At 38.4% G+C, this 16,573-nt stretch overlaps 2 protein-coding genes across 7 annotated transcripts in view; one reads left to right on the plus strand and one right to left on the minus strand.

The window, feature by feature from the left end:
• Positions 1-16,573, plus strand: part of LOC135219374 (nucleobindin-2-like) — a 103,612-nt gene that overhangs the window by 72,343 nt on the left and 14,696 nt on the right. For all 6 annotated transcript variants that reach the window (XM_064256093.1, XM_064256090.1, XM_064256095.1 and 3 more), the window contains exon 8: positions 2,577-2,757. In XM_064256093.1, the coding sequence (XP_064112163.1) occupies positions 2,577-2,757 (181 nt within the window). The remainder of the gene's footprint in view (positions 1-2,576; positions 2,758-16,573) is intronic.
• LOC135219375 (L-threonine 3-dehydrogenase-like) overlaps positions 1-16,573 on the minus strand; it is a 75,884-nt gene that overhangs the window by 3,463 nt on the left and 55,848 nt on the right. The gene's annotated exons all lie outside the window — the stretch shown is intronic.

A 16,573-nucleotide genomic window follows, 5' to 3' on the forward strand; every position in this document is an offset into this window, starting at 1 on the left:
GACTTCCAATTTGTTTCAAAATGAAGACAAATGATTGAATATTACGATACTGTAAGAGTTTTAGATTAGAATTGCAGATTTCAACCATTTCGGACGAGTTAAAGTTGACCGAATGTCGAAATGTTTATATATATATATATGCACATATTTCGAAGATGGGAAAAGCTACAACCTTTAATTATTTTTTATTGTATTCTTCATGAATTTGCGCACATTTCGATATATGAAACTCTATAAAACAGCTAATATGAAAAGGAGCAAATATTAGGATAATGCGATGTACGCATTTCGGAGACTTGCGGCCGCGAATCGGCGCGCGGAGGGAAGTAAATATATTTTTCAAAAACTCACCATAAATCACAATATTGTTCTAGAGACTTCAAATTTGTTTCAAAATGAAGATAAATGACTGAATATTACTTGGCCGTAAGAGTTTTAGCTTACAATTGCGTTTTTCAACTATTTCGGTAGAGTCAAATTTGACCGAACGTGGTTTTTTTTCTATTTATCGTGATTTATATGCAAATATTTCAAAAAAACAGAAAAGCTACAACCTTCAATCATTTTTAGTTGTATTCTACATGAAATTGCGCACATTTTCATATATAAAACTTTATGTAACAGCTAATTTTAAATGGTGCAAACATTTCGACAATCGCACAAAAAAAATTCCGATTTTTTCGGAAGAGTTACCGCTCGGACGTAAGGAAATTTTTTTTGTTTTTTTTTTCATAAATTCACCATAAATCAAAATATTGTGCTAGAGACTTCCAAGTCATTGCAAAATGAAGGTAAATGATTGAATATTACTATAATATAAGAGTTTTAGCTTACAATTTCGTTTTTCGACCATTTCGGTAGAGTCAAAGTTGACCGAAAGTTGAAATTTTTGCACTTAACGTTATTTATATAAAAATATTTCAAAACTGATAAAAGCTACAACCATGGGTTGTTTTTAGTTGTATTGTGCATGAAATTGCGCACATTTCCATATATAAAACTTTATGTAACGGCAAATTTAAAATGGTGCAAACATTAGGACAATCGCACGAAAAAATTTATCGGAAGAGTTACCGCGCGAACGTAAGGAAAAAGTTTTTTCATAAATTCACCATAAATCAAAATATTGTGCTAGAGACGTCCAATTTGTTGCAAAATGAAGGCAAATGATTGAATATTACTATAATATAAGAGTTTTAGCTTACAATTGCGTTTCTCGACCATTTCGGTAGAGTCAAAGTTGACCGAAGGTTGAATTTTTTGCACTTTTCGTTATTTATATGAAAATATTTCAAAACTGATAAGAGCTATAATCATGAGTATTTTTTTGTTGTATTTTACATAAAATTGCGCACATTTTCATATATAATACTTCATGTAAAGGATAATTTAAAATGGTGCAAAAATTATGTCAAAGTGACGAAATAATTTCCGAGATGTGTCACTGATACTTTTTAGTGCGATAAGAAAGAAATTCGCGCTTGCGCGCCTGCGTAGCGATTGTAAACAAAACAACGCCTTGATCCGTGAACTCCCAGCATCCCCCAAGGCGCGTGATTCAAAAGTTTTCGACTGGTAGGCCTATAAGTATTTTTCCGCGAATTTAAAAAAAAACTTTTTTGAGTCGACGTGTGATACTTCCATTTGGCATACGGGAGACATTTTGACTCGACGTTTAATACGTCCATTCGGCGTAAGAGGGTTAACATACGTGAGTTCTTCACAATAGCACGGACATTTGTGAATCCTCGAGAAACATTGCAAAACCCTGCAAATGTGTTTGTTTAATTTATTATGTAAATTTATAAGTTTTAAAGCAAAGCTTTTATTTATAAAATTTTATTAAGTATGTATTATTTTTATTTTTGTACATGCATGAATATGATGTAATGGTATGATTACAGCACCTCCAGTTAGTGAATATACTTTTCCAAGATGCGATACACATCCAAAAAGTTACTGCACTTTTGAACGATGATATTCTTTCAATATAAATTTTCGTTTTTAAGTGTAAAATTGGTATGGAAATTTTGTGTATGCTATTTCACCCTCTACAAATATTACGTATGTATACATTCATCTTTCTTTACTCTTTATTTTCTGATTGACTTTTGAAGTTTACTTAGTGATGCAAAGAAAACATCTTTTACTCAGAAGGAAAAAGAAAATGGCATCCCATGAATTAGAGGAAACAGAATACGTATGTACAAAAATGTATATGTACTTACGTAGTAGTTACTGTAACTATTTTTACGCCAACCATTCATTTCTTTTTTAAGGATATTGTATTAAACTAAGTTTTAAATCAAATTACAGTAACTTTAATTTCATTTAAAAGTTAGCTTATTAGTTAGGGAGCATGATTAGCGCCATATTTAGCGTTCAAACACTAGAAGCAAGCATTTATTAGCATTTTTAGAGACTGTGCCAAACTTCTGTGAAACTTCCCCTTGCTTGGAGTGGTCTGAAACCTAACCTCGTGTAAGTTCGGGGTATTACTTTATGCCAATACACTGTCAGACTTTGGTCTTTGTTAATGCACCTAGAAATTTATATGGTAAGGTTTCTTTTCACAGATTTGGATGGAAATGGGTACTGGGACCAGGTAGAAGTGAAAATTCTGTTCCAGAAAGAATTAGACAAGTTGTATGATCCCAATGCCTCAGAGGATGACATGAATGAGCGTTATGAAGAAATGGAGAGGATGCGTGAACATGTGTTTAGGGAATCTGATGTTAATAGGGATAATCTAATAAGGTAGGTGATGTTCAAACTGTATCTTTAATTTTTATGCTTACGTTTTACACTCAGGGTGAACAGAAGTCTCAAAACAGTGCATGGTCAGTCTTGATCATTTTGATTACACTAGGAAGCAGATTCTACACAAAAATCAAGAACAATGTTAGATATTACAGTAATCTATCTTTAGGTCCAACAGTGATGTTAAAAATTGTAAAGTGCATCAACGTTGGTAGTTTATGCTAGTGTACCCTAGAATCCATGACTCATTGTTTACCAAGAAGTCTTGGGTTTATACATCTTTGCTAAGTTGCTCCTTTGTCTCTCAAGGCTTTTCTCACCTTATTGGTTTGTTTGCAGCTTTCCATATCTCGTCGTGCCGAAAGTGTTATTGCTATGGTATAGTACTAATGGGTTTGTGATGAAACAAAAATATTTTTAAAATATTGTATTAATATACATTACCTTAATATAATTTATCTAGCCCTAAATCCCCCAAAACCTTCCCTGAAAATAAGTGGTTAACGAGTGCCCGTGCTGTTTACATCACGGCCGCTCTTTATAAATTCCCTAAAACCTTTTAGTGCCTTTAAAGCTCTCATTATTTGTTAATGAGACTTTATGTTAATTACCACTCACATATTAAATCCACGAAATAGTGAATTAACTTTTATTTCTATTGTGGTACTTATCTTATATTACAAACTTTTGCGCGACCTGAATTACTGACCGACCTGTCCAACTCTACAATGGATTGCCAAGATAATGCGATGCTTCCTTCTGCCAGCAACATCAGGAACTGCCTGGCTTGTGGGACAAGGATGAGTAGCAGGGAGTATGAACCCCATGACATTTGTAGCTCTTGTCGTGGACAGGTTTGTGACTTGACTTCTCGTTGCGACTTATGTAAGCCCTGGTCTGACGAGGATATGATTGCTTATATGAAACACCAAAGAATCTTGCAGCGTAAAAGATCGGTTAAGGAGAATAAGAAATCGGTAGCTAGAACTGTATCCAGTGATTTCTTTGACTTGGGTGCTCATGGTTCTGGCTCTTCGGTTTCGGTATCGTACGATTCCGATTCTGAATTAATTGATGCTTTGCCTCCGGTACAACCGGTAAATAGTGAAGTTGTTTCTAATGTAGATTCAAAGCTTTTGGCAATGGAAACTAGCTGGAAACAGAATTTTAAAAAATTACAGCTTTATTTAGATAGAGACATTTCAGCTAAGTTTAACAACCTGTTAGAGAATTTTGAAGAAGCCTTTACTAGAATGTCTAACACACTTTTAGATTCATTTTCAGCTCCTTGTCAGGTACCTGTCGACAGCACCATGGGTAACAGTGCGACAGATACCCCAGCTTGTGAACCCTGTCGTGGCGTAGGCCTAGGGGGGATCTGGTCCGGGCAGGTGCCAGACGATTCTTTACCCAATGTGTCCCCTGTTAGTCCCGTAACAATGCCAAAGAGCGCTTATTTAGGAGAAGGGTGAAGGGGTATTAGTGTCAGGCCTAAGACAGGTAGTCGTCAGGATCTTACTTCAGGGGAAGTTTCTCAGTTAGGATCTGACGATGATGATGATGACGCGGATTCGTGTAATATTGATGTTTCCTTGAACGGAGGTCATGATGTAGAGTTCAAGAAACTTTTTTATTTAATTTTGAGTTTTCTTCCTCAGGCGAGGCCTAAAGAGCAGAAGCAGCCTCCTCGTTATATTACAGAAGGGATTTTTCTTGACGGTCTGGTCGCGGGAATTTTTACTTTTTCCCTTTGCTCAGAGGTTCGCGAGAGTGAGGGCGGACGTTGCCGCTAAACTTTCAAAGGTGATCGGGGAAGGGAAGAGGAAGCTCTCTTCTCTTCTACGACACCGGAGAGGAGTTTCTCAGGTGGCGGATGATACTTCATTCTCCCGACCCCCCAAACCAAGTCCTGATTTTGTCCGACCTTCGGGTCAACCCTTGCTTTCTAAGGCTTCGGTCTCTGTCTCAATCGAAGATTTTATTGCCATGGAGTCTGTTATGAGCTCCTTACAAGAAGCTCAATCCTTCAATATGTGGGTCCTCGGAGGGCTTTTAATGTATATCAAGGACTCCAGTTTTGTTTCTCCTGATGCTCCTCTTTTTGAGAAATTCTGCTCATCCATTTCAATCGCTTCTGTACATCAGAACGAGCTTGCTGCTTCAATGCAGGCCTTTCTTGTTTCTCTAAGGCGTAACCTGTATCGGAGATTCCGAGAACCCGTCTGTTGTCCTCTTCTCCTTTTGGCGATTCCCTTTTCGATATGGCTGTGCTTTCTGAGGTTTTAAAGGAACACCAAGGTGATGCCTCTTCCCAAGCTCACTGGGCCTTATCAAGAGCTTTTTCCTCAGGTCTTCCTCCCGTTCCTTCAAGGAGTAAGTGTAAGTTTAGGGCCAGATCTGTACCTTCTGCTCTAGCCCAACAACCACCTCCTTTTGGCTCGTTTTTCCAGAGTACATCTCAGGTTTCTGGTGCCTCTACTTCATCCTCTGGTGCTCATCCTTTGAAACGCGGGAGAGGTGCTTGGCGTGGCTCTAAGGGCAGAGAAAGAGCTCAACCTCCAGGAGGAACTTCTTCTTCTTCTTCCTTGTCTCTGCGTAAGAATTTTCGGAAGTAGGAGTCATCACCTCGCCCGGAGACTGCAGTAGGAGCTTGTCTCTCCCGCCATTGGTCAGCTTGGCAGGGGAGAGCAGTGGATGCTTGGGTGGTGGAGGTCCTGAAGGAAGGTTTCGAGATCCCTTTTGTTTCCAGACCTCCACTTTCCAATTGTCCTCTCGAGTTGAGCAGTTATTCCCCTCACTCTATCAGGGGTCAAGCCTTGGAGAAGGAGCTTTCGGCCTCTTGGAGAAGGATGCCATAGAGCGAGCACCTCCTTCTCCCGGGTTTTACTCATGGGTGTTTGTAGTTCTAAAGGCCTCGGGTGCCTGGCGCCCCATCATAGATCTTTCGGTCTTGAACAAGTTCATTCTAAAGTCCAAGTTCAGGATGGAGACGGTCCAGACTGTTCTTTCATCGGTCAGGAGGGGGGACTGGATGATTTCCATCGATTTGCAGGATGCTTATCTGCAAATCCCCATCCATCCAAGAAGCAGACCTTACCTTCGGTTTTTCACGGACTCGGGAGTTTTCCAGTTCAAGACCCTTTGTTTCGGCCTCACCACTGCTCCACAGGTCTTTTCTCGGGTGATGGCTCCTGTTTCGGCTATTCTGCATCAGTTAAATGTAAGGATGCTTCGGTATCTGGATGATTGGCTAGTCCAGGCCGTATCTCGAGAGCAATGTCTCCGGTCGAGGGAGATAGTTCTGTCTCTTTGTGTCGAGTTGGGCATTCGTGTCAACCTCGGCAAGTCCAATCTAATCCCTTGCCAGATCATGACTTATCTGGGGATTGTTTTGAATTCCCAGATTTTGAGGGCTTCTCCCTCTCAGAAACGGATAGACAAGCTTCTGAGTCTGATCGAAAAATTTTTGTCCTCCGTAATGCAGCCAGTTTCTCTTTGGAGGACACTCCTGGGCCATTTGTCATCCCTCATCCAACTGGTTCCCGGAGGTTGTCTCAGAATGAGGTCCCTTCAGTTGACACTTCGCCAGTCGTGTGATTTCGTGTCCGAGGACACTATAGTCGCCTCTTCTCCACAATGTCGGAGGGATCTCCGTTGGTGGATGCAAGTTCACCGCCTCAAGTCAGGGACATCTCTTCTTTCGGTTCTGCCGGACCTAATGTTTTGGTCAGATGCCTCGGATCAAGGTTGGGGTGCACACCTGGGCTCCGAAGCCGCTTCGGGCTTTGGTTAGAGGAAAAGAGGATCATGTCAATAAATTGGAAGAAACTGAGGGCAGTGTACCCAGGCCTTCTTTCATTTCAGGATCAACAGTTGGAGTCGGTTGTCGTGACCTTTGTCGATAACACCACAGCAGTCTCGTACTTGAGAAACCAAGGTGGCACACAGTCGGATCTTCTCACTCAAGAAGCCCGATCAATCCTGCGTTGGGCAGAAGACAGGGGGATTACGTTGGTCCCTCAGTTTATCCTGGACCATCACAACGTCTTAGCAGACACCTTGTCGAGACCGAACGAAGTTCAAGGGTCGGAATGGACACTTTGCCAGGAAGTCTTTGATAGCCTCAGGAAGAAGTGGCTTGTCACAGTCGATCTGTTTGCCACCCCACTGAATTTTCGGTGCCAGATATTCTTCGCCCCTTACCAGACTCCTCAGAGTGCCGGGACAGACGCTCTTTTGCAGGACTGGGAGGGACTTCAAGCCTATGCATTTCCTCCGTTCTCTCTGGTGAGGTCAGTCCTCAACAAAGTGAGGGCAACCAAGCATCTGGATCTCACCTTGATTGCCCCCTTCTGGCCACAGAAGGAGTGGTTTCCCGACCTACTGGAAGTACTGGTGGAGCCCCCCATTCGTCTGCCAGAGAGACCAGATCTTCTCAAACAACCCCATTTTCATCGGTTCCATCAGAGGCTCCACATGCTTCATCTTCATGCCTGGAGACTGTCAGGAGGTTCTCCAAGCACGAAGGGCTCTCCTCCAGAGTGGTGTGACAGTTGGCTCTTGTCAGACTGCAATCAACCAGAGTAAATTATCAGGCTAAATGGTCGGTTTATAGACATTGGTGTAAGTCTCAAGGACATTCAATTTCTAGACCTTCCTTACCGAAAGTAGCAGAGTTTTTAGTTCATTTACATCATGACAGGGCCGTCACCTTCGTGCATTAAAGGTTATAGGTCGATGCTTTCCTATGTTTTTAAGGCAAGGCTCCCTGAGATCTCTTCATCTTATGTCATTAGAGATTTACTTTGATCCTTTTCCCAATCTTGACCCAGTCTGCAGTGTTCTCCTCCGACATGGGACGTTAACAAAGTCCTTCAAGCCTTAAGGTTCCCTCCGTTTGAGCCTCTGAATACTGCTGAATTTAGGGACCTCTCTTCTAAGACACTCTTCCTTGTCTTGCTGGCTACAGCCAAGAGGGTGGGTGAACTGTAAGCACTCTCTTTTCTGGTTGCCAGATATGGACAAGACATGATTTTGTCATACCTTCCTGAATTTGTCGCAAAGACTGAATCGTCTGATAATCCCATTCCCAGGTCTTTCATACTGGTTGACTTTGTCGGTAATTCAAATGAGGAATTAGTTCTTTGCCCTGTTTGGGCGCTCTCATGCTATTTACGCCGCACGAAGGACATTCAGGGTCTTCCCCGTCATCTGTTTGTTTCACCCCGAAATGTCAAGAGACCTATATCAAAGAATGGTGTATCCTTTTTTTCTCAGAGATCTGATCTTTAAAACTGGTGGTTCGGTTCTTGGGCCCGTTGGTGATGGCAGGACAGGTCGTCAGACAGGAGAATTAGGTAGTCTTCCTGTTTTACGTTTGGTTGCTACCTGTATATTATTCCTTAATTTTTGTTTTGTTGTATATATTTGTTGTTTTTTGTTTTTGTATTATAACTCATGGCAGTTTTTGGCTTAGTTATAATGGGAATTAAGCAGTTTGGTATTTAGGTGTTGTTGATGACAAGGACTGGCTGCTTGGCAACTCATGCTGCTTCCATTGTCAGTCTGACATGGGACCAGCCACTGGGTTGTCGGCACTGGCGACTACGCTTCTCCCAGAGTCGATGCTGACCTAGGACTAGCCACTGGTTTGCTTGTCCTGACGACTCATGCTTCTTCCACTGTCCTTCTGGACAGGGAATTAGTCGATGGATCGTCTGCTGTCATCTGGTGACTTGCTCACCATCTACTTTTGGTCTTACCTGTTTTCTCAGAGTCAGACACTCGTGTGAAATCAGGCGACATTTAGTAGCCCTGAGTTTCTTGTTGACGAAGTCGGTTGCGTTGATACACCCACCGATGATCGTGTAACATGAGACCAGGTTGGACTGTCAGGTATTCATCCTTCGGGACTGAATTGCCTTTTTTGCTCCACGCTCCTTTCTCTTGGCACCAGAAAGCTTGAGTCAGGAGTTGCTCATGAGCCGATTCGCTGCTGGCGACGTTGGGTTGTGTTGATACACCCCCAAGGTTTGCTTAGCTTTGAATCGCCCAGACAGTCCAGACACTCATCCTTCAGGGAAAGAATAGTGCTCGATAAAGTCTTCAGGGTGCAGCCTTGCTGTCCTCGATTCGTCCGACTGGTCACCTGGTCGGTCACCTGACTAGTACAGACGGACTGACTATGCACTTACTCCTTGTCCTGTACTACCGCAGTTCCGCGGCATTATGGTAGGAGACTGAGTTGTTAGTATCTTAGACCTTTGGTTTGAGTTTTTAACCGCCTATGATATATATTTCTTTGATTGTTTTATGTCCAATTCTGTCCGAAGGGGAAATTGTACTCAGATTCCCTCCTCCTTTTCAATGTGGTTAATCGGGCTAGATAAATTATATTAAGGTAATATTTATTAATATGGAATTTTTATTCTAAAATTAATATTAATAATACTTACCTGTATAATTTATCTAGTCCCACCCATCCTACCCCACGATCTGCCTATCACAACTGATTTTCACGGAAGGTTTTGTAACTGTCAACGGCAGCGTTGCCAACTGGTGGACAGAATAGGAGGTAACAGGGTTGCCAATATGGTAAATTTTGGTGCGGTTTTTGGGGGGATTTAGGGCTAGATAAATTATACAGGTAAGTATTATTAATATTAATTTTAGAATAAAAATTCCATTTTTTAATACAAACCAATGACTTTCAATCTAATTGCCCTCTTCTCAGCCATTAGCTCTTGTTTTAGTTATTTCAGTGTATACAAAGTATAATTCAGTTAACTCTAACTGAACTACCTGGGACAGAATGCACATGAGCTAATTTTCCTCTGCCACCTTTTTGCCATTTTCTTTTACTGTAAGTGGATACTATATAGTTTTGTTTCTCACATGTATAGGTTATAGTTAAGTAGTAGGTTTATATTGAAAAAATAATTGGGTTTTAAAATATTACACTTTAAACTGAAATCGTAAATGCTTAATCATTGTTATTAATTACTGTTGGTATCATTTTTTTATTTTGAGCTCGCAAAACACTAGTAGATATTGTAATTAGAATGCTTTCTATCTTTAGAACTCCCGATGCCGAGAACAGAAGTAACTTTGTATAAGACCCACAATAATTTATCAGTTTGTTCTGACACCCTATACTTACCCCGAACTACTATAGGAGAATCCTGGATGTCAATCCGGTACCGACCAGAAAAAACTGGTTTTTCCCTCCTGACCCCCAGCCAGGTATGCCCCAGGGTCGAAGCTCACGACCTCTGACCTGCAGTCCTTTCCTGGTCGCTATAGCGTTTACATGCTCCAGCTCGTCGTCCGTTTACCGGCCCGTTTCCTTTGTCTTCCTTGTGTGTTAGTGTGTGTATCACGTGTGCGTGCAGTTTTTGTTGTTTCTTATGGAAGCTTCATCACAACGGCGTTGTCCAGGTCCGGAGGTCAGAACCTGTGGGTCTTTCCTTTCGCCTGTTAAGATAGATCCCCACACTTTGTGTAATAAGTGTCGGGGTCACCCTTGTTCGAGAGAAGACACGTGGTGAGTGCGTTGCGTGGTCAGATCATCAATGGGATCTGGCCGCTGCCTAGCGGAAAAAGAAGCCTCGTGTCCCTACCAAGAAGGCTTCATCGGAGGATCCTCGGAATAAGAGCATGAGCCGGGGCCATCACCTGCTCCTTCTCAGGGTTCCCCAGAAGGCTTTCAAGAGTGTTCCCCCGTCCCCTCCCTCTCTTTACAAGGGCTAAGAATAATTTTAATGTCCCTCATTAAAAAGGCAAACCCACATCATTTGCCTTCTCCAGCAATGTCTTTCAAAGTTATCTGAATGTACAAGGTGGTCATCAGAAACTGTACAAGGAGCCCTTGGTTAATGACAGGTTCCATTCCTGGGGGCCTAACGCTAAGCTAAGATCGACGCTAACTGAAATCCAAATGTCTAGGGGCGCCACAATCCCCTTACGGTGCCCTAGACTCGTTAACGAGCCTTGACATTGTCACGCCTACATATTTTGCCCGAACATGTTATAACTCTTTGATGATAATATGGAATTTCATTTGCCTAATCATTTACTATGGTCTGCAAGGCAGTTCTACAAGTTTTTAATGTCAGATTTGATGAGCTTACTGATAAATCTTGGCCTAGTATGTGAGAGAGAGAGAGAGAGAGAGAGAGAGAGAGAGAGAGAGAGAGAGAGAGAGAGAGAGAGAGAGAGAGAGAGAGAGAGAGAGACATGCTAATGTTTCCTCCCATCTCTTTATTTATCATATCTTCTAACACAACTGAATGAAAACAGTTGTTTTGCTACAACTGATCCAAATCTGATAACAACAATGTTTTGGTTGCATTTCAGCTGTTGTACAATAGTAAAAACTACAGTAGTTATGTTACAAATTATGTTAATTAAGTAGAACGGGCCATATATTTTTGCATTATACCTTTATTTGCTATGGAGAAAATATTGGCATGGACTATAGTACTGCTAAATTTAAGGTGCAGTTGTAGCTGAACCTGAAAAGGAAAAAAAAATGTTCACGCTGGTAATGACTTAAAATCATGTATCAGCAACATGGATGAAACTCGACCAAAATTGATAATGGAGAAAAAAGTGTATTAATAAGAAATACTGGTCATGAAAGAACACATTTTACTGTTTTCACACCGATAAAGCATTAATAAGTAAAATTTTTTATGAAAAATAAAAGTATCAAATTCACCAGACATATTTTAACTTAAAAGTACTTCATATAACGAAAAATAACCTTGTCCCATATAAATAGTTTCTTGAGATCTATTTACACTAAATAGAAGGAAGAAAATCACTCCGAATCGAGTTTAACCCTTTAACGCCGATTGGACATATTAAACGTCGACCTAAATTGTCTGTCGGGTGCCGATTGGACGTATGGTATGTCGATAAAAAGTTTTTTTAAAAATTCATGGAAAAATATTTATAGGCCTACCAGGCGAAAACTTTTGAATCACGCGCCTTGGGGGATGCTGGGAGCTCACGGATCAAGGCGTTGTTTTGTTTACAATTGTTACGCAGGCGCGCAAGCGCGAATTTCTTTCTTATCGCACTAAAAAGTATCAGTGATACATCTCGGAAATTATTTCATCACTTTGACATAATTTTTGTATTATTTTGAATTAGTGGTTATGTGGAGTATTATATATGAAAATGTACGCAATTTCATGTAGAATACAACAAAAAAATACTCATGATTGTAGCTTTTATCAATTTTGAAATATTTTCATATAAGTAACGATAAGTGCCAAAATTTCAACCTTCGGTCAACTTTGACTCTACCAAAATGGTCGAAAAACCCAATCGTAAGCTAAAACTCTTATATTCTAGTAATATTCAATCATTTACCTTCATTTTGCAATAAATTGGAAGTCTCTAGCACAATATTTCGATTTATGGTGAATTTATGAAAAAAACTTTATCCTTACATCCGCGCTGTAACTCTTCTGAAAAAATCATACATTTTTTTGTGCGATTATCGTAATGTTTGCACCATTTTAAATTAGCCGTTACATAAAGTTTTACATATGGAAATGTGCGCAATTTCATGCACAATACAACTAAAAACAACCCATGGTTGTAGCTTTCATCAGGTTTGAAATAAATTCATATAAATAACGATAAGTGCCAAAATTTCAACCTTCGGTCAACTTTGACTCTCCCGAAATGGTCGAAAAACACAATTGTAAGCTAAAACTCTTATATTCTAGTCATATTCAATCATTTACCTTTATTTTGCAACAAATTGGAAGTCTAGCACAATATTTTGATTTATAGTGAATTTATGAAAAAAAAAAAAATTTTTCCTTACGTCCGCGTGGTAACTCTTCTGAAAAAAATAAGAAATTTTATTGTCCGATTGTCGTAATGTTAGCACCATTTTAAATTAGCCATTGCATAAAGTTTTATATATGAAAATGTGCGCAATTTTATGTAGAATACAACAAAACATAATTGAAGGTTGTAGCTTTTCTCATTTTTGAAATATTTGCATATAAATCACGATAAATAGAAAAAAAACCACGTTTGGTCAACTTTAACTCTACCGAAATGGTTGAAAAACGCAATTGTAAGCTAAAACTCTTACAGTCTAGTAATATTCAGTCATTTATCTTCTTTTTGAAACAAATTTGAAGTCTCTAGCACAATATTTTGATTTATGGTGAATTTTTGAAAAAAACTTTCCTTCCCTCCACGCGCGGATTCTCCGCCGCAAATCTTCGAAATGCGTATGTCACATTCTGGTAATATTTGCTCCATTTCATATTAGGCATTTCATAGAATCCTATATATGAAAATGTGCGCAATTTCTGGTAGAATAAAAAAAAAAAATGTGAAGGTTGTAGCTTTTCTCATTTTCGGAATATTTGCATAAAAAAATATATAAAAAAAAATTCTACATTCGGTCATCTTTAACTCGTCCGAAATGGTCGAAAACTCCAATTGTAAGCTAAAAAAATCTCACAGTGATAATATTTTATCTGTGTTGCTTTGATCGTTTTACAATGTGTTATATACCAAAATGATAGCAATTTAGTGTACAATACAACGAAAAAAAATTAACTCATTAGCTCTAACCGTTTGCTCACAGCACGATTTGAATACAATAATATATTAAATTTTGTTTTTGCGCTATCATATATCGCATTATTTATAAATGATAATGATATTTTTTTTTCATTTCTGATGTTTGCATCAGAAATGAACTCTTTAATCTTGAAAACTAAGAGCGCTGTGATTTTTTGAAAGAAATATTTTTTCCGCTTCGGTGCTCACTCCGAGACTCCCTCGGCGTACGGGAGACAATTTTTATTATACCCCTTCGGTGTTAAAGGGTTAATATGGCAAAATAACCCTGCCTCTGCCCTCAGCTGATTTTTCCAAGCCAAAACATAGTTTGTTTGTATTTTATAATTATACTGTATGTAGTAATATGAGACTACATATAGTATTATGTATTGGATACAGTGAAGTAACGCATAACTTTTTAAAAGAACCAAGGAAAAGATGCATATTCGTTGTTTGTATTATATGAGGGTCTCTGGGTGCTTCAGCAAAGTACCAGAATACTGATAACCAGACAACAGCACCTTCCATTAATAAAAAAAAAAAAAGATAACTAAGTCTAGTTCATGTATTTAAGTAAATTTTCAACTTAAAAACACCTCTTATAAAGAAAAATGACTTTTTCACATATGAATGGAGTTTTTAAAGATTAATTTAACCCTTTAATGCCGATTGGACGTATTAAACGTCGATATAAATTGTCTGTTGGGTGCCAATTGGACGTATGGTACGTCGATATAAAAAAGTTTTTTTAAAAATTCCCGGAAAAATAGTTATAGGCCTACTAGGCGAAAACTTTTGAATCCGCGCCTTGGGGGATGCTGGGAGCTCACGGATCAAGGTGTTGTTTTGTTTACAATTGTTACCCAGGCGCGCAAGCGCGAATTTCTTTTTTCTTGCACTAAAAAGCATCAGCGACACATCTCAGAAATTATTTCGTCACTTTGACATAATTTTTGCACCATTTTATATTAGCCATTACATAGAGTATTATATATGAAAATGTGTGCAATTTCATGTAGAATACAACTAAAAACAACTCATGGTTGTAGCTTTTATCAATTTTGAAATATTTTTATATAAATAACGATAAGTGCCAAAATTTCAACCTTCCGTCGACTTTGACTCTACCGAAATGGTCGAAAAACGCAATTGTAAGCTAAAAATATTACATTCTAGTAATATTCAATCATTTACCTTCATTTTGCAACAAATTGGAAGTCTCTAGCACAATATTTAAATTTATGGTGAATTTATGAAAAAAAACATTTTCCTTACGTCCGCGCGATAACTCTTCTGAAAAAATCATAAATTTAATTGTCTGATTGTCGTAATGTTTGCAGCATTTTAAATTAGCCGTTACATAAAGTTTTATATATGGAAATGTGTGCAATTTTATGTAGAATACAACGAAAAACAACCCATGGTTGTAGTTTTTATCAGTTTTGAAATATTTTCATATAAATAACAATAAGTGCCAAAATATCAACCTTCGGTCAACTTTGACTCAACCAAAATGGTAAAAAAACGCAAGTGTAAGCTAAAACTCTTACATTCTAGTAATATTCAATCATTTACCTTTATTTTGCAACAAATTGGAAGTCTCTTAACACAATATTTCGATTTATGGTGAATTTATAAAAATAAAACATTTTCCTTACGTCCGCACGGTAACTTCCGAAAAAAATCTGAAATTTTTTCGTCCGATTGTCGTAATGTTTGCACCATTTTAAATTAGCCGTCACATAAAGTTTTATATATGAAAATGTGCACAATTTCATGTAGAATACAACTAAAAACAACCCATGGTTGTAGCTTTTATCAGTTGTGAAATGTTTTCATATAAATAACGATAAGTGCCAAAATTTCAACCTTCGGTCAACTTTGACTCGACCGAAACGGTAAAAAAACGCAATTGTAAGCTAAAACTATTACATTCTAGTAATATTCAATCATTTACCTTTATTTTGCAATAAATTAGAAGTCTCTAACACAATATTTTGATTTATGGTGATTTTATGAAATAAACTTTTTCCTTATGTCCGCGCGGTAACTCTTCCGAAAAAATCATAAATTTTTTTGTCCGATTGTCGTAATGTTTGCACCATATAAATTAGCCGTTACATAAAGTTTTATATATGAAAATGTGTGAAATATCATGTAGAATACAACGAAAAACAACCCATGGTTGTAGCTTTTTTCAGTTTTGAAATATTTTCATATAAATAATGATATATAGAAAAAATTTGTCCTATGGTCAACTTTAATTCGACCGAAATGGTCAAAAACTGCAATTGTAAGCTACTTCACTTACAGTCTAGTAATATTCAGTCAATTATCTTCATTTTGCAACAAACGGGAAGTCTCTAGCACAATATTTCGATTTATGGTTAATTTTTGAAAATGCAATTTTTTACGTCCGCGCGTTACGAATTCATGAATCATTTTGTGATAATATTTTCTTTGTGTTGCCTTGATCGTTTTACAATATGTTATATACCAAAATGATCGCATTTAGTATACAATACAACGAAAAAAAAATTAACTCGTTAGCTTTAACCGTTTTGCTCACAGCTCGATTTGTATACAATTACGTATATATGAAATTGTTTTTCGCGCTATCATATATCCCAATATTTATATATGATAATGATATTTTTTTTCATTTCTGATGGTTGCATACTAAACTCAAGGCAATGACAAAAAAAGGAGCCAAAAATGAACTCTTAATCTTGAAAACTAAGCTTGCTGTGATTTTTTGAAAAAAACATTTTTTCCACTTCGGCGCTCACTCGCGAATGCCGCCGTCATACGGGAGACGATTTTTAAAATACTGCTTCGGCGTTTGGGGGTTAAGCTAAATAGAAGCAAGAAAATTGCTCTTTTGAGTTAAATATGGTGAAGTAATCTCACTAAGGCGAAATAATCTTACCTCTGCCCTCAGCTGATTTTTCTAGACCAAAACATGATTGGTTTGATTGCATATTTTATGATACAATAGTAATACAGTCATACCCCTACATACGAAAGTCCCTACGTACAAAAAATCCAGTTTACGAAGGCAAAAACAAAGATTTTTTTTGCTTCAGTGTATGAAAATAATTCAGGTTGTGAAAGGGTGTACTGTAAAGTCCGAGATTCGCCTGGGCCGCGGAGAACAGTTTTAAAACTTGCGCGCCGCCAACTCAGTAGACTCGCCACCAACCTCCCGCTCTCC

The sequence above is a fragment of the Macrobrachium nipponense genome, chromosome 1, assembly GCF_015104395.2.
Source record: "Macrobrachium nipponense isolate FS-2020 chromosome 1, ASM1510439v2, whole genome shotgun sequence".
Classification (NCBI taxonomy): Eukaryota; Metazoa; Arthropoda; class Malacostraca; order Decapoda; family Palaemonidae; genus Macrobrachium; species Macrobrachium nipponense.